We start from the raw sequence: 24,593 nt of genomic DNA on the forward strand, positions 1-24,593 counted from the left end.
CTTTACCCGAACACCATCTTCAGTCGCAGTTGGAATTTTCGTGGAAAAGGAAGCCATAGCATTTTCTCAATATTAAAAGAAAAGTCACAGTGTAAACATACCTTGAGCAATCCACCAGCAACAGGGCTCTAAATGGTGCTCCAGTGAACACAATTCTGCACAACGTGCTTACAACAATACGGTGTCGTGTGACCGAATTTTTGACAACTTCAACACTCCTTTAAACCAGATTTTCCCTACTGTACTAAGCTGTACTAAGTCAAAGCTCCTGTTCACACATTAATAATTCCAAAGGAAGCAACGAGAGAAAAAATCAATTCCAAGTTAGAGGTAATGTTTAACTTCAACATACTAAATATCGTCTGTTTGAGAAATATTTATGCTTATCTATTCAGCAGAGAGATAATTCTATGCTGAATGTTACAAGTAATTTTAGTAATATTTACTCTGTCAATATTTATTTGTTGTGCCAAAAGAAAAGGGTACTTGAGAAAATCACAAGGAAGCATCTTTCTCAATATGTTCACATTATATACCTCCTTCTCCAAAACTCAATTCACTCTCCAAGCAAATTAATTCGCGCTTATCATTCCTCCTGAGAGCTACAATAATAAATTGCAACAAATACATATATTGCTATATCACGCGATAAGGCACCAATGTATTTGTTTTATTGGGAATAATAAAATCGAGTTGATGGGTATCGTTGTATTAGATTCTGTCTTAACATATGGACAATCAATGAATATTCTTATCACCCTGCAAAAATAACCACAGACACACAAAAATTACCCATTTATTGGATGATTTTATTGGGAGCAAAAAGGGAATTACATGCCATTTGCAAAACCCCCAAAAATAATTCATACGTGGAACATATCACATACCACCCCCTTCCATGTTTAAGGCTTAAATCAAGGAAAAAACACAAAACTGCGAGTTTGGGGTGCAATTTTACGAGGACATTACAAGGGGATATTCATTCAGAAAAAACTGAGGTAATTATTCGAGAAATGTTTCGTGAAACACAAAAAAATCACAATAATGACAATATATGGGAACCGGAAATTCGTCGGGGAATTTGGAGTTACTCCAGGAGTTACCAGTTCCCATATATTGTATTGTCTACGTCGGTTTTTCCATCACAATAATGACATGCGGAATTTTGTAAATAATACAGAACACCATAAATAAGCTTTGCGAAACCTGAAAAACACAAAATAATTATACAAGACGCCAAACATAAATAATTTAAAATAATTAAATGGAAATTCCAAATTGGGAAAATCTTCAGAATGTAGCAGAAAGTCCGAAAGAGAGTAAAGTGGTACAAGTTGGACCGGACTTTTTTTCTTGCTAAATTTAGTACTTCATTTTTAAAAGAAGAAAATTTGCATACCCTCAGGAGATCTGTTTCCCCTGAGATTATTATAGACTTCTCTGGCTATTTTCAGAGCCAATCGTTCTTAAAAATGATAATTTCAAATTCACCTTTTCAAAAAATGCATACATTTAGGGGTATTTCAAAAATTATTTCACAAATTAGCTCCTAATTGTAGGTAAAGATGCATAGATGTGTTTGCATAATCCTATTTATGCATAATCCCGATATGCATAATACCGGGACCCCCTGTATAAAGTAATTTAGCTTCACAATTGGTTTGTGAAGCTAAATTATATCACGTAAAAGTCCAGTTTTATTTATAAACAGGAGTAAATGGTTTTATATTAAAGGTGCATAATACGGACTTCAGATCTAAGACTTAGCCGTATGACTTAACTGCTCTAAATTCCGTAACGGCTAAGCTTTTTGGTAAAATTTTGACTAAGGACTGAATATTGACGGAAAATGATTCCTTAGATTCTAAAAAAAATAATAAAATTATCTGCTTTTTAAGATTTTGAGACGTTTGGAAACTGGGCTAAAACTGTAGTTTGAAGACTGCTTTACTTCCCCTTACCTTTATTTCTTGAAGACTGCTTTACTTCCCCTTACCTTTATTTCTCTTAGAATGTCTTTATTGAGTAAAGAAGAATTCTGTCGTAAAGAAATAAAATTATCAACTAACCGTAGACCCATTCTCTTCTAAGATACTGAGATACTCTTAGAAGATTCCCAGTAAATAGAAATTACATACAAAACCTCCAGATAATTACCAAAAACCTTTTAGTAGATTTAACGAAATCCGAAAAATCCTGGGAGTTTTACAAGGATGTTGAAATATTACTGGGAAACCCCCAAAAAGTTCCGCTGAAACCGAAAACCTTCAAAGAGTCTTTAGAAACATAGAAAACTATATGTCATTACAAGAACCCTAAAATAATTACTGAGGATTCTTTAGTAAACTTTCAGAAACTCAAGGAACTCAATGAACTACGCAAGAACCTTGAGATTATTACTGAAAAAAAAACCTGATAAGGCTTCCTAAATTGAAAAAACGTTCAGAAGGTTCGGAGAAACCCGGAAATTTCAGAAACTTATTATCCCCGAGTTGATATTTGAATTGACAATAAGAGCGTTCCTAGTGTGACTTACCCCTTCGGTAACAGTATCGTAGAGAGAATTAATATTGTTCGATTGTCAGGGAATAGTGCGATAGGAGGAACGGTGAGGGTTCTGGAGAAACTTCTGGCGACCAAGCCGCTTATTCACGCGATTGCTTTAAATGCTCTGCCCATACCAATTCTCTGACGGATTTAACAAATTTTGCAAAAAACGAAATAGAAATAATTCCGAGAAATCTTCAGAAGGTTTTCCGAATTAAGGGACACTCAGGAAATTTAAGGAAAACCTGAGTTGATTACCAAGATACCGGAGAAACCAGAAGCCTTTGTCAGTAAAGTATAGGACTGAACCGTCCATTAAGTTCCGTAAAGCCAACGTTAGATTTTTCGTTAATTATCATAGACTTTCTTGTTGGAAAGGGCTCTTTACTGACGGCTTATAGATGAAAAGGTCCTCAGAAGCCAGGTACAACTGCACAAGATTTGGACTCGGCAAATAGATTTTAATTGGCCGGTATACGTATATGATGTCAGATCGAGAGCACTTCAATCTTTGTCATGAAACGAAACCGGGAATGGAGTGATAACTTTTCGATACTATCGAATCGACAGTATCGATAATTATCTGTATGTCATAGATTAAGTGAATGATGTAGTTTTAAATATAATTGGACCACTTTTAATAAATATTTATATTAGCTACAAAAGGTTAAGCTATCATTTCAATTTTTTCAGAATCATCGGTCGATTACTATCGAAAAGAAGGTATCATGTCACCCCTGGTCGAAGCTAGTAATTCCCAGTAGGCAAATAAATATAGTCTCAAAGAAAAGAAACACGGATTTTGACCTAGATCCTTCTGTTCCTTTATTACTAGGACAACGTTTCGGAGCTTGTTGGTCCCTTTCTCCGGTATGCAAAGTAATGGGTGGGAAACAGGGTCTGGACACAAAATAACTACGTATATATACACTGGACGACAATAACATGCTGGTGGTCAGAATGATTCTAGGTCAAAATCCATGTTTCTTTTCATTCAAATTAATCTACTGACCGAGCATCTAATATAAATATAGTCTCTGACAGCAAGGCTCATGATAGGGGTCCCGTTTTTCGTTACTGTTCGAATTTCCGGAGCATGCTAAAAACGGTTTCACTCAATTAAGAATTTTCCGGTGATAACCAGTTGTCTCAAGATTACGAACACTTTTCTGGACATCTTGGACAACATGGGCTGCCGGATCAATTGTACGGACGATACCTTTCTCAAATCTTGCAATCCCGAGAGTGTTCGATTGAAGTGCGCAATGCAATTGGTTAAGGTCGTGTAACAAGTCAAGCAGAGCATGTGGCCTCTAATAACTCAGTTGGTAGAGCACTCATCTAGTTAACGAGAGGTCTTTAGTTCGATCCTGGATGGAGGCAGGAATTTTCCTATCTCTCGGAGAAGAGCAGATGATTTGAGTACCATTTGCTCTTATCGACAATTCTCTGTACTTAACTACAATTAATATGGAACAAAGACTTCACTAATTCTCACACTTTTGTAATCTTCCCCCGAACTTTTAGTTTAGTTGTGGACCTTCTTGTATCGTCGACTAAACCAAGGAAAGGGTTTATATCCGGACTGAAAATTCTAGAGAAGATTGAAAAGCTGTATTTAATCTTGAGATGTTTTTGAAATTCCCAATACCGATCACTGGGCCCTCAATTACGGCAGCATATCGCCTATACATAGTAGAATTTATCTGGAAATCAGTCTTGATGCATTAACCTCTGAAATAAGGGGAATTACCCAAGAAGCAAAATAGCTCCCTTAATAAAACCAAGTATTAAACAAGTCTTTTAGTACACTTTTAAAAGGCTTAAAGTGAGAATTTCCTTTTGAAATTCCTATAGCAGCTCTCAAGATCCTTAAGAGTGCGCCACTTTACTTATAGTAATCTCAGTGATGGAACCATGAGCGTTATAAGCAAATAAAAAGATTTTTAGTTCTATAATGGCTTACTTAGGGAATTGTACAAGATTATATTAAGAAAAAATTGCTTCTTGGGCAACAAAGGGGGAACAAAGGGGTCACAACTGGAGGTCTGGACCTATAAGAAAAGTTATCGAGAATCAGAATTATTCTCTAACCCTAATATCTAATCAAGATTTTTTGCAGAATTTCTTAGGTTTCGTAACACATATACAAGTTTTCACGGGCTTAGTAAAAATTTTTCTATGTTACTCTCGGTTTACGAAACATCCCTTAACCCATTTCCATGGATTTTTCAGTATGAACCACTTGTTAGTAAAACCCCAAGAAACTGGTAACCGTTGTCAGTAAAATCAAGGAATGACTCACCCCTTTGGACAGAATGAAATTTTCGTGTTTCTCACCTCTAACATATGGTATGTTGTGGATTGTTAAATCTACAGTGCTTGTATTATTTATTTAAATAACTTCCACCATCCCAATTAGACAGGCCCACGTGGAGCCTTTTGACCATAATTGCATGCAGGTCGAACAACTCCAAAAAAGAGTGAAAATTCACAGCATGAATAAATTAAACGACTATGCAGCATTGGAATTGCCAGCAGCCTCAGAACAACTCCAAATGTTACAAACACAACACTCTCTGCCATTATTCACCTGGATATAGAATACTTTTTCTCCAACTTTCACCTTTTGTTTTTACCCCAAACCACCCCCCATTCACCCACCAACAATCACCCTGGGGAATCATAGCGCCTCCACTGATAGTCTTTCACCTCTTTCATCATTAATTACGCCACCCAGACCGAGGGGTGAGTGGCTGCAAGAAAAAGTTGCGATGGAAACAAGGTGGGAATTAATGTAGTGAAAAGTGATAAGCCTAAAGTAAATAAATTTTATCTGCCGTCTACTTAAGGACTCTATGCACAAGTTTAATATTCTTCTTCCGTGGAGCATGTTATGCATAGAGAAAGTTTATAATCCAATAAACTAATGCTCAGGATGCAAGTAAAACCAAAGCTTCTTTTATATATTCCGTATCAGTGCTATTCAATCAAATTTGATTGGAGGGTCATGAAGTTTCCATCAGCTCATGTCGTAAAGGGATTCGAACGGCTTTTTAAGGGGGGAGTCTGAACTAGAAGGCCCGAAATAATTGCTTTTCGCAGAATCTTTTTGGAAGAGAAGGAAAACACAAAACTTCATGAAATTTTTAGTACACGTTTATTCATAATTCGAAGTGCTCAAAGTAATTTTTCTCTGATAAAAAAATCAGTGTTTATAAGTTTGTTTAGTAATTAGACTAAGAAAATGCAAAACAAATCGCAGAAACGAAGCTTTTCTGATAATGCATATTACAGGATGATATACTGGCTTTATCATTCTGTAAGACACCGAAGAAAATTTTTTTCAAATACCAATTAGGTTCGAATAAGAAAAGAATTTAATTCTTATTTATTTCACTTTGTAAATAATTTTTTGTTATAGTCTTTCAGCCAATTATTCAAAATCGTAAAAATGAAAAGTGAAGAAAACGCGTTTCAAAGTTTTCGATGTTCACCCGTATGCTTGTAATATTTTAAATAGACTTCTGAAATTTTAAGGGTGCAGTGTCGGCCATAAGTTTGTTGACAAATCTATGTTTGAGAAACCAGGTGGAAAAAAGAATAGAAAAAAATATATTTTTAAAATTGTTCTTTTTGCAAATGAGTTGCTAGTAATCCATAAATGCTACTTATGTGTTTTAAAAAATTTTAATTAATTTTATTTCATATCTAAAATAATTGTTTTTCCAAAGTTGGGCATTTTTCATGAGCCATAAGTTTCTTGACACATTTGCAAAACTTACTGAAATTGGTAAAATACGTGCAACCAACTTCTTTTAAATCAGTTGAATTATGAAATCACGTCTTTCGAGAGACAAATGCTGGGTTTGCACATTTCTAAAATTCTCAATAGTCAATTTGGGTCTGTCAGTAGCGTTTTACAAATATGTTCGTGCTTTATTACCTTAAATTGTGACGATTTTAAGTATATCCTGTCATGATTTTCCATAAAATTAAACAATTCAAGACGGAGATTCCTTCCGGCAGTATCTCTGGACGCTTATCCATACTTAAACATTTTCTAATTTAGCATTTTAACATAAAATATAAAGTAACAATAAATACATTATTTTATTATTATTTATTATCACTTTTTTATGTATAAATTGGCCATTGCAAACTTTAGAAATGTACAGATCCACCATTTGTTTCTCAACTTGGATTAAAAGAAGTTAGTTGCACGTATTTGACGATTTTGACTAAGTTTTATAAACGTGTCAAGAAACTTATGGCCGATGAAAAGTACTCAAGTTTGGGAAAATAATTACTTTTGATATGAAACAAAATTAATTATTTATTTTTTTATTTACGCTCGAGTTCCCCTACAATTTTTTTTTAATACCTCAATAACATCTCTGGATTTCTAGGAACTCATTTGCAAAAAGAAAAATTTGATTTATGATTTATGAAATGATTTCTGTCTACGATGAGAAATATTGCTAGTGTCATAATATCAACCCAGAGATTTTTCTTTCTTTATATAATTTGGAAAAAATAAATATGGGAGACCGGGGCAGAATTAGCCACGTATAATATTAGATAGTGGTATCTTATAGTTTGCCTTCGAATGAATATTGAGGAAACCGCTGTTCATTCAAAATATATACTTCCCTTCCTATTCATTGAAATATCAGCCTCATACAAACAGTTTTTTGTACAAGTTATACGCAATGAAAAATATCATTTAATGGTTAATTCTACCCCGGTCTCCCCTACTTCTCACAGAAAGATATACTCAGAGAAGTACTTTCAAAAGAGAACAACCACATTTTCAATGCTTAATAATGATGCTATTCCAATGCAAAATGAAAAAAGAAAATCATTTTCTTCTTTTGATGTTTTAGTACATGTGTGTTCTAATGTGTTTCTGCGTTATCGACTTTTCTGTATTGGTCCCTGTCAATACTGTTTTCCCCAGTCCTCGTTGTGTCCCAAAACCACCAAATAGTCGCTACAGGAACCACCACAAAGAAAAGTCGATTATGCAGAAGCACATTAGAACAACCGTGTATTAAAAAAAATGTCTAGGAGAAAAATTTCGCCTTTTCATTTTTTTTCATTGGAGAACATCAGTACACATGTGCGATTTGCAATTCAAACAGTTGAAAATAAGTAATATCATAAATATCTTTATGATGCCATCAGAACATCATTCGTGTAGCACAGCAACATGAAATTGAACTATAAAATAGTCAAATTTATTGCTTCATATATTTATATCACTTGAGTTTAAGAATACGGATCCTGGTAGTCTTATACTTTAAAGCTCTATGCTTTAGGAGAGTCTTTACCATTTTATGGTTTTGTTTTTACATCTCTTTTGCAATAAGGATTTTCAGAAGGAAAATATGTCTAGAGTCCAGAGTTTATTCATTCATTAGTTTGTTTGTTTTCAATTTTTTCAATTGATGGAAAAATTGGGAGTCAATTGGGTTGTTATCTTTCACTGACGATGCTTTTTTTTACTTGGCTCAATTTTAATTTTCCTTGGATTGATTTTACATGGGAATTGAACCTAGGCCTAAATTTTAAACTTCTCCAGACCTGAGGATTAATCACAGGGTTTCTTGGAGAAATTTTGATTCAGAATAGATAAATAATATTCAATACAATTCAATTCAATTCAATTTATTTAATTTAAAATAGGACAAACTGTCCTTTGTACAAAAATGGCCCTATACAATAAGGCAAGGCAAATATTAGGAACCTGCAGGGGCCACATGACTCAGGATAAGCCCCCTCTTTCGCTCTCTGGGCAAAGTGTTCCAGGGAAGCGTTAAGGAAAATATATCTTTCGGATAAAATTTAGAGGTCACTTTTGTTGTTTAGTTACATTTATAAATTTCAGAAATACGCCAACATTTCTGGATTCGATACCGGTCACACGCATAGGGGAAGGTTTTCAGACTTCGCACACACTCTGGGTTCGAGCACGTTAGATTTTTTCCTGTATTTCTTTTATGAATTTGACCTATGGCTTTATAAATTAAAAGCCGGTATTAATATAACCAATTTCCTGAAAAATTAGATCAAATTCTTTAAAGAAAGTATGAGAAAATATAAAGTGTTCAAAGTTAGAGTGTGTGCAAAGCCTGAAAGCCTTTCCCTAGTTTTCTAAAAAATCAAAAACCTTCAATAGATAATGAACTATTTCTATAAACGAATTGAAAAAAAGGAATATACAAGCCTTTTAGAAATAGGGAAATCGATTTACAAACATAGAACCATTAAAATAAGTTTAAAACTCGTATACGGTAAGTGTGCCAAATTCCGGCCAGTTTGCAATTTCGGCCACCTTTTTTGTTCCTCGAATTTCCATGAACTTTTAGATTTTACGTACTCTAGAGATTATACAATGCAAAAGAATAACAAAAATGTAGCTTCGACAAACGAGATGACGTGATAAACACATTGGAAGAATTCCCGAAGGGCAAGAAACTATTAGAATAAAGGTGGCCGAAATTGGGCACCAAAGCTATGTCTATTTTTTTTATTTATTTTAAAATGTATTATGAATGATTTTAGAGTAAATAAAGACGGTAAACTCTTTACAAGGTTCTAAGCAACACTCTTACAAAAGAAAGAATAAAAAAAATCAATTTGTATTTAAAATATTACATTTCAAACTTGAGACTTTGATACTTGCATGCAACTATGCCGAAATTTGGCACACTTACCATAAGTGTAATAAATTAGAAACCTAATAAATCTAGGCAAAGTATTTCTGTGATGGTTTATTTTCAAATCCCATAAATCTAATAATTTTCAAATCAGTGGAAAATCTCGCTACAACATTATAATTAATAGTTTACAGTGGTTTCACCTGATAGCCCAAATGATTTTCACCCCTCGACTGTTACATGTTGTCCACGCACGAAAGGAGCAAAAAAGAAGACAGGCTATTGTTCCTCCTGACCTAATTACAACGCCCATTCACCACGCAAGGTGATAAAAGACCCCGACGCCTTAAGTAATTCTTCTTCCACTTTCCCAAGATGATCTGATAGAATAACAATGACTGTTTGCTCTTTCAGCATGAGAATTAAAAGTTGTTTTTCCAAGTGGAACAACTGAAAGTGATAAAGCTAACATTTCATCTTAGCTTTCTGCTTTTCCTTTAATCGCGAAAAAAACAATCTCAAAATAAAATTCTTGGAATAAAAAGCCACCCTTTGATACTTTTCTTTTTTTGTCCATCTTAAAGAAAAAATGAAAGTCTTTGTCTAATTAAAATAAATGGAAATTTTAATCTGTCGCTATGCTCTCAATTTTCCATTTTTTTCCTAATAGAAGGTGAATGGAGGTAAAAATGAAGCTATCGCCGTGTAAAATCAATTTAGTCCATTAGTTCAAAGAGCGTGTCAATCGAATAAATGGATAAGGGAGGAAATTGCCTGTACCCTGAGTAATTCACAAAATGGAAATGTCCCTCCTTTCACCTTTCATGCCCAAATGAATTGAGATTTCAGGGAAAATGAGGGTGTGATAAGCACTTGATACTAAATCAATGGTTTTGCTAGGCCTGATTCTGAGACATCAATTAAATTAGGAAAAAAGAAACATTTCTAGTCTCTTTGGCGTCAGCTTGAGGATTTTGGGATGATTAAAGTCAATTTAATCTATCAGAAGTTTAATATAAGGGCCTCTTATCGAAGTTTGAGAGAAATATTCTCATACGAAAACTAGGAGATATTAAAGATTTTTCCCTCATTCTGTTCTATTGAGATTACAATGGTTATAATTTGAAAGTCGTGAGTTACTTCCCTTTACTAGAATGGTACCGCAACAAGGTGTTTCGGCTGAGAGGGAGTCAGTCTTGGTTTGATCGAGGATTGAGGAGATTGAGGAGCATCAAGCCCCTGGTTCTTGAGCTATGGCGATCGAATAATTGATTGCCCTAGGGTCCAGGACATTCAGTCCCATTCAGCCCCATCAGTCTGGGGCAAAAAGTCACAAATCGAAAATTTTGAAATTCAATATCTTTTAACATAAATAAGATAGCGGCTTGAAATTTTTTCCAATGTCGTAAATTTATTTTAGAATTTGAACAAGGAATTCAGAAAATATTCTAAAAAAAATCGAAATTTCTTGCCCTATTTTTTTAAAATATTTTCCTTGCAGAAAATATCAATTATTACCTACTTATTTTTCAAAATTGATGCACTGGTGATTAATTCCTAAATGATTTGGATTCTTTGAATACGAAGCCGCTATCCGTTTTAGCATTTTACAGAGATTCTTTTCTAAAGAAATCTTTTTTTTTAAACGACCACTTGGGGTAAATAGTAACAAAAGATATGGAGCAACATTTTTCAGCACTTGAGAAAAGTAAAGTGCTGAAAAAAGAACATTCTTTTTTTAGTACATACCTATATTCTAATGTGTTTCTGCGTTATCGACTTTTCTTTGTATTAATTCTGTAGCGACTATTCAGTAGCTTTGAAACGAATAGGACGAGGACCGAAGAAAACAGTTGTGAGTAAAATCAACACAAAGAAAAGTCGATAACACAGAAGCACATGAGGCCAACCATGTACTAAAAAATTGTTAAGGAGTAAGATTACCTCTTTTATTTGGAATAGCACTATGAATCGTGAATGATACATCGGCTGATCGGCAGTAATGAACTTTAGTGGTATGGGAGACCGGGGCAGAATTCTCCAGCAAATGATATTTTTCATAGCATATAATTTATAGAAAATATGTGTGTATTAGATTGATAAATATTTTAATTAATAGGAAGAGAGGTGATTAGTTAGAATAAGTAGTGGTTTCTTCAATATTCCTTGTAAGGCACGCTATAACATCCCACTATCTAATACCATCCGTGGCTAATTCTGAACATGTTTTTTTAGTACACGACTGTTCTAATGTACTTCTGCGTAATCGACTTTTCTTTTTGTTGAGCCCTTACTGTTACGACTATATGGTGGTTTTGAAACACAACGAAAACCCGAGCAAAGATTGGAAACAACACAAAGAAAAGTCGGTAATACAGAAGCACATAAGAACAGCCATGTACTAAAAAAAATATGTTCAGGAGAATCCTTTCCCATTTTCATTTTTCATTCGAATATCGCCAGTTCCCTTTCCATACTTTCCCTAATTCGCTTCAAGCTTAATTTAGTCTGTAGAATTAAGCTTGAATCAAGCTTAATTTAGTCTTTAGAAAATTAGTCTGTGAATACTTATTGATAACTCTCAAGATATTATTTTTTATTCAGATGTAAATATTATGTCTTAGATGTCGAAACTATTTAAAATAAAGCAAAATCCACTGAGGGGTATTTCATAAAAAAAACTACGTGTGATTTCTTTTTATCAAAACAAGGTACATGATATTTTTAAATAGATGGAGAGATATATAGATATTTATTCATCGACAAGTGCTTTAAAAATGCAACAATTTAGAGAAACAGTGATTGCTTTTTTTCTGTTGCAACCTCCAGAGGCAAACTGTGTCAATCCTCCTTTACACGTTGTATAATACGGGTTTCAGACCTAACGCTTAGCCATATGGCTTAACTTAGGCTTAACCTAGGATTGGATTATTAAAGAAGAATGACCTATTAGGTTCTGAAAGAGCAATAAAACTGGTCGCCATTTAGGATTTTGAGATCTTTGAGAACTATGCTAAACCTCTGGTATGAACACCGCTTAAGCCGTTGCAGAAAATCTACTTTATTATGCTTAGACCTTCTTATAAAGTTAAATTCTTTAACAATTGTTAAAAAAAAGCACAACAGTCCACTGCGACCGGTGTGTTATCCTAAGTGTTGTATCGTTTTTATTTTTTACATGATGAAAAATATTGTGATTCTTCAATAATTCATTGATTCAGTTCCAAGATTATAGAACTTTAGAATCGTTTCCCTGTTCGATTATTTAGGAACGTTTCAGCGTTCTAGGATCTTTTTATGTTTCTAGAAACGTTCCTGTATTTATTGGATGGAATATCGAAATTCTAGGAACTTTATCCTCTTTCTTGGATGCGATCTTGCGATTTAAGAAACCCTTTTGTTGTTTTTGAGTTTATAGAAACAGAGTAATATACTTTTTGAGTGCGCTTCGTGTTTAATGTTCCCATCCCAAGCAGCACATCTTGGCTATTTAACTGTTAGATAACGTTTTCGTAACTTGTTTGGTTGAAATAACCGTTTTTTAACGTTGGCATAACGATAATTTCTGGTTAAGTTATTTTGTGCTGCTTGGGATATTTCTGTAATACGATCCCGATATTCCAAAAATCATTCCGTATTTCTGGTATATGATCCAACGTTTCTAAAAATGTTTCACACAGCCAAATGACTTGTGTTTCTACAATGACATACCCCTAGGAGTCTTAAGAGTCTACACAGAAATCTCTTAAATTCTAGCAAGAGTCAAAAGTGTATTTTAAAGCAAAAATAATCTAGAAAAACGACCATAAAATTCTAATAGGAATATTTTCCCCTTGTGAAATTTTCAAATAAACTGAAGAATTACGACTTACAGTTGTTAGAGAATTGCCTCATTCGGACCTGGTAGGCAGAAATCGATGGGAAAATACTGTGTGGAGTCAGTGAAATGATGATAAATCGTATCTTATTAATATTCAATCTCATGGAATGGTGAATGTCGAGAGATTTTCATTATTCTTCATTTTCCAAAGTGTTTCCTTTTGCCTTCGGTATATATAATCACAGAAAATCTCGAGGCGTGAAAATGAAATGTCTGAAAGATTAGTTGAGATAATCCCACAATTAGATTTTTCTCTGCCATTCAGGGCTCAATCCAGCATCAAACCCACAGAGGATTGGGACAATGGATGGTGCATTGTTGCGTACTGAAGATGTATCCTTGTCGCAAATGGCTCTCTATGGCATTGTTTCCTTTGTCATCATCTCACTCCTCTGCATCCTTATCTACGTGACTTGCTCCAAGTCCTACAGGCTCAATTGGTTTGAGAATAACCTCCTGGAAACCGTTTCTGAGCACGAAGACATCGCCCACAGTCAAGAGGCTCTCATCAGTTGCAGCACATCCTACAATCTCGATCCAACAGTTGAAAGTGCACGCCAGACTGAAGGTGACCCAACCTTTTGGGTACCTGTGGCGAGAGCTGGACGGTCTGCGGATGCTCCCAACTCCTCTGTGGCCTCGGACGACAGTCAAATCCCAACCCCAACATCTCCAGCTGAGAGCAACCGCTCTGTGGCATCCAGCACCGTTCCCATAGCCCGGAGTGATAAGCATGTCGTACTGGTCACCAGTCCCGGTCGCCTCAAAGTCTCCTCCATGCAAGCGAAGTTGGATCACACCAAAATCGATACATCGCTCTATGACACGGTGAGAACAGACTCTTTAATTGCACGCCCATATTGAAGTTTTCTGTACTTCTTGATTCAGAGTTGTCAACTGTCCCACAAGATAGATTAATAATGCTTAAGTTTTAGTAAAATATTATTTATTTAGTAATCCAAAAGATAGTGATAGACAAAGCATCACTGAGAGAAATCCGAAAAAGTTAAAATAACATTCCGAAAATGTTTATTTTACCCTTGCAGTATTGATCCGAAATTGGTGTAAATATTATGCTTTTTAGGTTTATTAGGGGTTAAAGTTACTCTTTTTCATGTTAATTTTACCTTTAATAAAGTGTAAAATTAACATTCAAAAATATAAATATATTTTTACACCTAAAAAGTGTTAAAGTTATGAGGAAAAAGTTAATCACAGCCCCGGTTTTTTCTCAGTGTATATATGAAGGCATCAAAATATTGTAGATTTAAAAAGTTTGTGGTATCATGTCCACCGCCGTCTTAGCACTGACACCAATCCCCCGTAGTAAAACGGTAGAAGATCTTCTTAGGTCGTGTATTATTACAAAAATCCAAGAAAATCTATAAATAAGAATTCATTTAGCAATGAACCCTTACTATTTACAAATATTGAAACAAAGTCACTCAAAAGTGGTATAAAACTTTTAAGTAGTGTAGAGGACACCAAGGAGTCTGCTCTGAAAAAGTTTTGTCAAATTAACAACAAAAATTTATCAAAAGGATCCTTTTTATATAAAACGTAACAAAAAGTTCTGTCAAATTGGAGAGAAATATCCTTTTGACAAAATTTTAACAAGATCCATTTGATCCCTTAACAAAAGTTTTTTTACTGCTTAATCTCAGTTTGTCACCGGTCTGGAAGAGAAATGGTAAAAAATATCGTATTTCGGTCTTCAGTGACCCCCCCCCCCCCAAAGCGAACATTTCCTGTTTCCCATATGTTTCTAGCGTGCCGAAAAAACTTTTGGGTTTATTTGCTGTTTTCTGTCATTGTAGAATTATTTAGCAAGAAATATAAACACAAAATAAAAGCCAACTTAATATTGAATGTGCAACCGAAAACTACAAATTGGCAACCTACGTGGTTTTGGAGATATCTTGTGAAATGTGTACGTAAAGAGGGAAAAATTTACACTAAAATCGGTCGCATTTTTCAGAGCTAATGTCACTCCCTTGTTATGAACCATGTTTTTTGGTTTATTTTGAAATTTTGAAAGTAATCGAGGTGAATATTTCGTCCATAGATATCCATAACCGAAAAATATTTCGTTATCGAATTTTCGAGAACCAAAGTTAAATCACTTTAAAGGACATATTTATCAACTTACATAGGATTAATTAGGATGAGCCTTGATAAGGAGTTTTTTGAAAGTTCTTGAAATTTCCAATCCGGCATATCGGTTTCAATCGATAAATGAATCGGTAAAGGGCCTTAAGTGAAATACCGGAAATACCTTCCTCGAATTTATTTTTAATGTGAACGTTATGCTCGTTTCTTATACCAAAACATTATAAAATTCCCTATTCTTTAGCAAATTTTTTATTTCGGAATGGTTTTCTTATTTATGAAGTAATGTAATTCGTAGTAAACCGGTATGCACCCAAGTATAATGCGAAAAAATAATTCACGGAGAGGTTTTTCTTGTAACCATGGTAAAATAAGTGAAATGATCTAGTTTATCTCGGAAGAAATATTAAGAAAGCTCCTATATCATTTGAACAGTGTTATCATGATACTGGGGGTCTTCCTTCCAACCATTTTCTTCGAACCACCCTCGATTTGCAACCAAAAGGAAAAGGACATAACTTTAAAGATTCAGAGAAAGAAGTAGTTCCTCTCATAGTAGTTCTTCTTTTCGATATTTAACGAATCAAATGGTTAAATACTTGCCTTATGATGACAAAGAATTGCCTTTAAATCCCCTTCATTCATCCCCTTCATTAAATTGCATTCTGTGAGCTTTAATGTAAATGACAAGTAAATAACTGCCATTTGAACATAGCTTCTATTGCATATATATATTGCTCACGTGAATTATAGACCTAAGGTGAAAAATTCTCTTCTAGAAGCAAAACATATAAAATATCGCATTAATATTTTTTCCTAAACTTTCAAATCAATTTTCTGGATTCTTTTACAAAAATTAGAGCTGATGAATCTTGAAGATAATTTCAATTGCTCAAAACTATCCCACCTTCCCCTACAAATATTTTCAATTTTCTCAAGAGTTCAACCACTCCACGAATTTTACATCGTCATTGTTCTGTAAGAAGCTTTTTCTCCAAAGTTTAAAAATAACTTTTCATAGAGTACAAAAGGCGCATATTTTGAGATGATGTGAACTGTCTGGACAAAAATGAGAATGAATCTCAAAAAATTCTCAAGTAATAATTTTTGCTGGATTTTCCATGCCAGTAAATACTCAGAATTCATTAATCCCAGCACAATGCAAAATAAATGGTGTCTCTTACAACTCTGCAACATTGAACAGGACGCCTCGCCGACGCCGAGTGTCTCAAATGTGGAGAACACCCACGGCGTCATCCATCTCACCCTCCTGTACGACCCCATTGCGGGAATCCTGAGTGTGCGCCTCATTGAGGCGCAAGATCTCCAGCCGCGCGATTTCAGTGGTACTGCTGATCCCTACTGCAAGATTCGTCTGCTGCCCAACAAGACAAATGTGTGGCAGACACGGATCCACAAACGCACCCTCAATCCCGTCTTTGACGAGGACTTTGTCTTCGAGGAACGTCCAGCTGTCATTGGACGTCGCACCCTGGAAATCCTTCTGTATGACTTTGATGCCTATTCGCGACACATGAGTATCGGTAGTGCCCAAATTTCTCTAGCACATGTAGATCTATCTGATAAAGTTGAAATTTGGCGAGCTCTAACCTCATGCACGGAGCAAGATGCCAAGGTGGAATTGGGGGAGATTATGGTGTCCCTCTCCTACTTGCCATCTGCTGAGAGACTCACAGTGGTGCTCATCAAGGCCAGAAATCTGCGTGTCGTCGATGACAGTCGCAATTCCACAGGTATGGCCCAAATCTCATTATTATTAGCATATAAATGGGAATTTCCGATAAGCTTTGGTTTTGATTCTCTGCCCAAAGTTCGTTACTTCGTTTGCAATCCGTCACATTAGGTGACATACTTGATAATCATCAACTTTTACAGTTCCTGTGCAGTTAAATATCTCTTGCTTGAACTTAAACTTTGCCAAAGCGTGCTTGCAACACCCTGATCCTGAATATTACATCAATAATGTACACTATGTATCCGGAATTTTGAAACTAAGTACCTGGACTTTAATAAATGAAAAATGACTCATTTTTAGGAAACTTCTTAAAGGGATTTTTTTTTAAACTTTTTATAAAATCCGTTTTCTTTTAACTACTCATTTTTGCAATGCTTTGATTTAAATCAAGGACGTAGTGATAAAGGAGCAGGAAGGGGCGTTTACTCCACCTCATTTATGATATTTATTCATTAAATAAAAAAAAAGCATAATCGGGGAAAGTGACCATGCTTTGTACGGTCCCAAGCTTCAAAATAACTAAATTTTTCCTCTGTTTCATAGGAAAAACATAGGAAAAATTAAGTCATTATGAAGCTTGGGATTGGGACTGCAAAGCATGAGCACTTTCCCCAACTAAAAAAAAATTTGAAACACTAAGATTTAGCTAACTTTAGGGATATTTTCACCGAAGAAAAGCTTTCCCATAGGATTAAAAGATTTTTTGTATAATCTTATGTGTTTTAAAAAAAAGAAAAACAAAATATTTTTTCTGGGAAAGCTTAGAAAATTAGGAAAGCTTTCAGGGAATCTCTCAAGTTTTCCCATATATCTGGCATCCAAAGTAATCAAAATCGTTTCAGTGTTAGTTCTTTTTCTTGATAACTTTTTGAATGAAAATTAACAGAAAGTCTTTGAAAGAAGCATTTTCTATTTAGGGTGAAAGGACCACCTATTGACACTTTAAGAACTCATGCCAGGACCTATTGACACCTTACTCTGTACCATTTGGAATACGAAATTTAAACACTTATCCTTATCGAAAAACGTACATTAATTAAAAACGCCATATCACTTACATTTTATTAGACACATTAAATAAATTTCAACATTTTAACGAAAGTGTCAATAGGGGTTTCCTGTCTAAGAGGTGTTCATTCGACCCTAATTGTTGATCATTTTCCCGGAATTTTCTTCAAGAAGTAGTCTCTTGATGTCTTTTGGTAGCATTTAGCTTATCAAGTCCACAAGAATCATCAAGATTAGGTTCAAAATTGACTTTAGGTACACATAATAATAAATTTATTGATCGATACCCAGTGCCCATATTACATAATAAAACAATAAGGACTATACAATACATATTTTTAAATAACATAAAAGTTCGAAAATAATAAAAGATGAGCAGCAGGAAATATTTACAAAAAAAAGTTTTCTTTATCGATATTTCCACCAGAAAAAAGCTCATCATTGAGGAATATTTTATTAAATTTCAGATCGAAGTGTTCTTATCTTTACAAATAATTTGAATCTTATAACGAAATAGTTAAATATTAAAAATAAATCTTGTAATTTTTCTGATTAATTTTTAAATGTATAGCAGCTCTTCGAATTACTTTAAATAACTTTTAAAAGTTGGTCATCAACGGTAAGACGGCGGTGGCAGCATAAATGGAAAATATAAAATTACTTGAAAAGGACTCGAGTGTAAGCACAATAAATAATAAATAATAAATAAATAATAATCAAAATTGGATTAGGATTTATAATGATTTTCTTTTATAATTAGGGGGAAGTGGGGTACTTTTGAATTGGGACATCTTTGAATTGAGCTACCTTTGAAATTGGACACTTTTTCTTATTATATTTTTAAAAGGAATTAAAACGTATCACAATGTAATTTAGCTTCGCAATTGGTTTGTGAAGGTAAGGTCCAGTTCGCTTTAAAAATAGGAGAAAATAACCCATTTTTAAAGCTGCCCTAATTCAAATGCTCTTTTGGACAAAGTTTTTTTGGAGATATCTCAAGACTAAAAACGTACACAGTAAAAACAAGATGAATTTTTCTAGTTGAATTCTATTAGTTGAATTGAACTGGTTGAAATTTCGAATAACAACCATTGAAAAAATCAACTTGCAATTGAAAAGGAATCAATTAAATTGCAGAACTAGTAAAATTCAACCCTCGATAATGGCCCAAATGCAATAAATAGTAGTAATAATTACTATAATAGTAATAAAATGAAGCAACAAAATGTCATAAACTTCATTCAACGTCTGATTGAATATTGCTACGATTATCGCGTGTAATAGAATCAATTCGATTTTCGTAGTAATTTTTCAATCGATTATCGCAGCAAAAAGTTCAACTTTCAACTAATTTCGTTTGAACTCATTCTTCTTCTTTTTATATTTTGTGTAATTTCAGTACAATTGTTGAAGGAAAATTCAACTTACTTTGCTTTTCAACTTCGAAAATTCAACTTGTTTGCTTTTCAACTTTGCTTACTACGATAATCGTTGCAAATTTACTACAATTATCGATGCTCTCCCATTACACGCGATAATCGTAGTAATTATTTTTTACTGTGTATAGTTTCCTCCAAATAACGGCATTCGAGTCCATGAGAACGTTTTTTATAACTCTGTCCAAATTCGTCAAAATTGTCAAAACCGTTGTAAGAAAAATTAAAGAGAATTTCCTTTAAAAAATGGCGTAAAGATTTAATTGTTTAACCCTTTAAGGACGATTGGGTGACTATCTATTTCAAAGCTCTTTTTCAATATCTATTTCAAAGCTGCCCCAAATTCAAAAGTGCCCCACTTCCCCATACCTACTCCAGAGTAAAAACTATGGAAAACTCTTTCTCAGGTTGTACATGCCACACATTCATACACTCAGAAAAATAATTGAGTAAAACTTACTCGAATCGATGTAGAATTAACTCTTTTTCGTTGTGATGTTCGATTGACTATATTTTAGAGTTGATTTTACTTCTATTTAGGTGTAATATTCGAAAGATTTGTTTTAACTTTTTTTCCTAAAATTTACATGACAAAAGAGTGTAAATAACTCTTTTTAAGACTGAAAATAACTCGTTTTAAGAGTTAAAATAATTCGTTTCAAGAATTAAAAAAAAACGTTTTTAGAGTTAAAATAACTCTTTCAAATCCCAAAATGAATATGTTTTGCAATTCTATGTTTTTTTTTTATTTTTTCATTTTCTTTATTATTATTTTCTTAACCTCAAGTTCCCTATATTCCGAACGAAATATCACGTATGATGCACGCACATGTCTTCATGAAACACTGTTAGGCATATATCTAGTTGATGTTCCATATGAACTTTGTCACACGAAAATCTTCTTGACTGAAGTATTTTCTTAAAACGAAAACACTTAAGCATATACTTCAGTCGAGATGAAATTTTACATCGAAAAAAAGTAATAATTACATCGATATCCGACAAATTAATTCAACTCGCACGAAGAGCTGTTTCAACTCTATTTACTAAAATTTACAACGAAAAAGAGGAACAATTACATCGATATTCAAAGAGTTAATGGTGCTATTCCAATGAAAAAAATGAGCATGTCTTTTTAGTATATTACTGTTCTCAAGTACTAAAAACACCATGACTGTTCGACAAGATTACTTTAATGTTTTCATTTTCATAGTATTTTCTATATTTTCTTTATCATGATTGACAAGATGTCCAAGATGTCCTCCTCTCCACACAAAAACTTCATATTTCCCCAGTCATCGTCGTGTTTTAAAATCATGAAATAGTCATGACAGGAACCGACACAAAAGAAAAGTTCAACCGAAATCCGAATTCGAATATTGCCTCCGATCCGAGCGAGCTTTCACCTGCTCACAATGCCATCTGACATTCGGTCAGTGTGGAGTAATCTGTCATGTCAGCTTGCTGGCGTGATGCAGTTGAATAGCCGGGAGTTGGCAACTTTAGCCTCAACCGCGGGTTTTCGCAGGTTTTCCATGAGTTTTTCCGTGAATTCTCAGTGATGAAAAGTCGGCGAGCAGCATTAATATTCTCTACTCATTATTTTCTTTGAAATGACGTATGGGAACAGACGTGGTCTTTTTTAGTACTTGAGAACAGTAATGTGCTAAAAAAACATGGTCACTTTTTCATTGGAATAGCACCATAACTCAACTATGCCATAGGGTTGTCTTAACTTTTTAGGTTTTTTCTTAGTGTAGGATGCTCTTCTTAATTATTGTGGTCCAGAGGAAACTGGGGCACCACCAAACACGGGGTAGCACCAAACCCTAATTTTTATTTCTAAAATACTTAAACTATCACGATCATTCCTTCAGTGGATAAGCATACCTATAATACCTATAAATTTCTATAAGCCATGTCCTCTGAAGCCGAATATCTGATTAAAAAATCGGAGTGTTTGGTGGTGCCCCAATTTTCCCAATGTTTCTTAATTTATTAATTTTTGTCAGTCTATTTGAATGAAGAATTCTAACCGATTTTGGACGCAGAATTTGAGAATCACAGCAACAATAATCTGATCTTGCCGCACCAATAGCTTTATCATTCAAATTCTGACAACTAATATCTTTGGGAGTTATGCTTTTGAATAATTTGATTATAATGCGTGGTTGATGGACCAGTGCACACAGCAATAACCGTAATAATCATATAGAACATTGAGTATCATTATTGATGTAATCAACCCTTTTAATGTAACACCATTTCAATGCAATCAAATAGCATGAAAACATCAAATTAGCCATCTAGCCCTAATTAGGGGATATCATAAATTGAATCTCAAATTCAAAATTGAATCCATTCTCTCCCCACAGAAGCTTCCGCAAAAATGTTCAACACGCAAATTGGCAAAGTTTTCGTGAGGGGCTCATTAAAGTCATTGTCTGGGAGAGTTTTGGGAAAATTTTTGGTAATTAAGGGGGGCATCTCCCTCAACTGGCACAACCTTTTTTTTTCCTTCTTTTGCAGATCCCTACGTGAAGGTGAACATCTTGCAGGGCGGTAAGAAGATGAAGAAGCGAAAAACTGGCGTCCAGCGCTCAAATATCTGTCCAGTCTTCAATGAGGCGCTGATCTTTGATATTGCTAAAGATACTCTCAAGTCGTGCTTGATTGAGTTCATTGTGATGCACGACAGTCTTCTGGGGCCAAATGAGCCATTGGGACGAGCCGTGATCGGAAATAGTCCGGATATCAGGGTTGATGAGCGCAATTTCTTTGAAGAAATGTTTAGGACAAAATCCGCAACAGCCCAATGGATTCCACTAAGTGAGCCAAGTGCCAATTCTTAAAAGAATTTTCCTCCCTTTTACCATTATTGCTGATTTTTGTTTTTGAATTATCCCAGCCACTTTATGAACACTGAAACAACCGGAATTTCCTCTTAAGAAACAAACGAGCTGCCTTAGGGGAATCTGGGGTACCACCGTACACAGGGTATCACCGAGCACTGTGATTTGTTATGAAGATATTAATACTTCAAAGGACGAGACTTGTATGAATTCATAGATACTAAAGAGATGCTTGTCCACTGAAGAAATTATCGTCATAGGTAGTTTAGAAATGAAGGGGAGGCAAAGCGTCCCAGGTTTTACGAAATGCTCGAACTCGAGACTTAGATGATAAATATACCTCAAAAGTATTTTCGCATCATTTGCCGGTTCTCAACCGATTTGAACCGATTCATCACTCAAAAGATCCCCAGAATCAGGGTCATGACATTTCCCATGCTTTTCCCATATGTTTCTAGCGTGCCGAAAAAACTTTTGGGTTTATTAGCTGTTTTCTGTCAGTGTAAAATGAATTATCCATAAATATAAATACAAACTAATAGCTAACTTAATATTGAATAGGCAACCGAAAACTACAAATTGGCAACCTATGTGGTTTTGGAAATATCTTGTGAAATGTATACGAAAACAGGGAAAACTTTATACTAAAACTGGTCGCATTTTTCAAAAAGTAATATGTTTCAAAAGTAATAGAATTGATTTTCAGTAAAAAATTAGTTATCGGCTATGAACCGGTTCATTACCGGTTCAGAACCGATTAGAACTGGTTCAGTTTTAAAGGAAATTGCAATACCTAATAGTTAAACTTCCACAGCCCGATGGACAGACAGACGAACAGCGTGACGCCATAAAATCGAAACTTCAGATTTCGAAAATTCTTCCAAAATACGACCCCTTGAGGGGTAAGTAGTCGAAATATATATAATAACTAAAAATCGAGGAATTATATACAATTGTCTCCGTGGAGTTCGAGCAGTATTATCAGTGTTCAGTGCTACCTCATGTTCGGTAATGTTCCCAGTTTCCCCTATACAATCAAAGATTTTACAGCCTTATAGGGGGAAGTAGTAGGAGACCTTTGAATTAGGATACCTTTTAAAAATGACTTTTCCTTCAATTTTTAAAAGAATAAGCCTTTTTATAATTCTATTTAGCTTCAAAATTGGTTCGAAAATCGGATCAATTTAGAACTGGGAGAAAAAGTCCTATTTTAAAAGGCACTTGAGTTCAAAGGTGCCCCAAATCCCCCAATGAGAATTTTGTGTTTAAATTCCTGTAAAAAAAAGAAACTCTTAAATCCCTTAGAAGCTCTTTCACTTTTAGTAGTAACAGAGATAGGACCAAGAGGGCTATTGGAAGATTATTAGAATTTTGATCTTAGAAGATGGTTCTGGGGCTTGAATTTTTTGCAAAGCAAAATTTAGCGTTTCAATTTTTGACTTTGCGGCTTTTCACTTTGCAAATCCGACATTTTTGCTTTAATAAAATCACCAAAACAACAAAACACAATGCAGTAGGGGAATTCTGTAACGTTCTGGCAATGCCATATGACAAATTGGGTTCGAATCTTAGGAGAGCTTTTTCGAAAATGCGATTCTGTAGCCGTGACATTGCCATTTCAGCTCACGTGACATTGACAGAAGTCACATATTTGAGATTTCTGGCAATTAAAATGACAATGAATTCTGTTAAACAAATCAACCAAGACATACTGTATTTTCATAAAATCATCAAGTAAAGGGTTTTCATTAAAAAGTCAATGAATTGCATTTTCGAACTCATGAATTGCATGAATTGAAATGAATTGTAAAGTGTTTGCAAAAAATGCAAAGCCAATAATTCTTTTGCAAAGTGAGTAAATTTTTTTTGCAAAGTTATAATTTTTTAGTCCTTTTTGTATTTGGAAAGAGTTTTTTCAAGTTGAAGACTTTACAAATTTGACTTGAGAAAAATACTTCAAAGTGTAAGGTCTTTACGTCAAAGGCATACACTTCAAACAGTAAAATATTGCTTTCATAAAAAATTAATAAACGGTTGTTTTAGTGTTAATTTAACCCCGCCACTGAAGCGTCAATTGAGATGAATGATTTAAGTGATAATCCAGTGAGTTTCCCACCTCTTTTTCTACACCCATTTAATCCTAAGCCACACACTTTTGCCCCATCCCAAAACAATCTTTTATACTTAAACAAATATAAAGTAAAAGAAATATACAAAAAAGGAAATAATTATTCAAATTGTGTGTCATAGAGAATTATTTATCATGTAGACATGAGAATTAATGTACAAAAGGAACACAAATGTGCTGTTAACCATTAAAGAAACTAAATAAGACACAACATA

The 24,593-nt window shown here is 34.3% G+C and overlaps 1 protein-coding gene across 1 annotated transcript; it reads left to right on the forward strand.

Annotated features, from left to right (window-relative positions):
* LOC129806253 (synaptotagmin-5) lies at positions 1–24,593 on the forward strand. The gene is made up of 4 exons (XM_055854715.1): positions 1–330; positions 13,355–13,917; positions 16,403–16,952; positions 21,928–24,593. The coding sequence occupies exons 2-4, from the start codon at positions 13,393–13,395 to the stop codon at positions 22,248–22,250; spliced, it is 1,398 nt and encodes a 465-aa protein (XP_055710690.1). The 5' UTR covers positions 1–330; positions 13,355–13,392; the 3' UTR covers positions 22,251–24,593.

This window comes from Phlebotomus papatasi, chromosome 3, assembly GCF_024763615.1.
Source record: "Phlebotomus papatasi isolate M1 chromosome 3, Ppap_2.1, whole genome shotgun sequence".
Taxonomy (NCBI): Eukaryota; Metazoa; Arthropoda; class Insecta; order Diptera; family Psychodidae; genus Phlebotomus; species Phlebotomus papatasi.

Bases quoted from the DNA above. Each gene is read 5' to 3' on its own strand.
- LOC129806253 (XM_055854715.1), top strand. From the start codon at position 13,393: ATGGATGGTGCATTGTTGCGTACTGAAGATGTATCCTTGTCGCAAATG. The intron at 13,918-16,402 runs GTGAGAACAGAC...AACATTGAACAG, and splicing joins ATACATCGCTCTATGACACG to GACGCCTCGCCGACGCCGAG. The intron at 16,953-21,927 runs GTATGGCCCAAA...CTTCTTTTGCAG, and splicing joins TGACAGTCGCAATTCCACAG to ATCCCTACGTGAAGGTGAAC.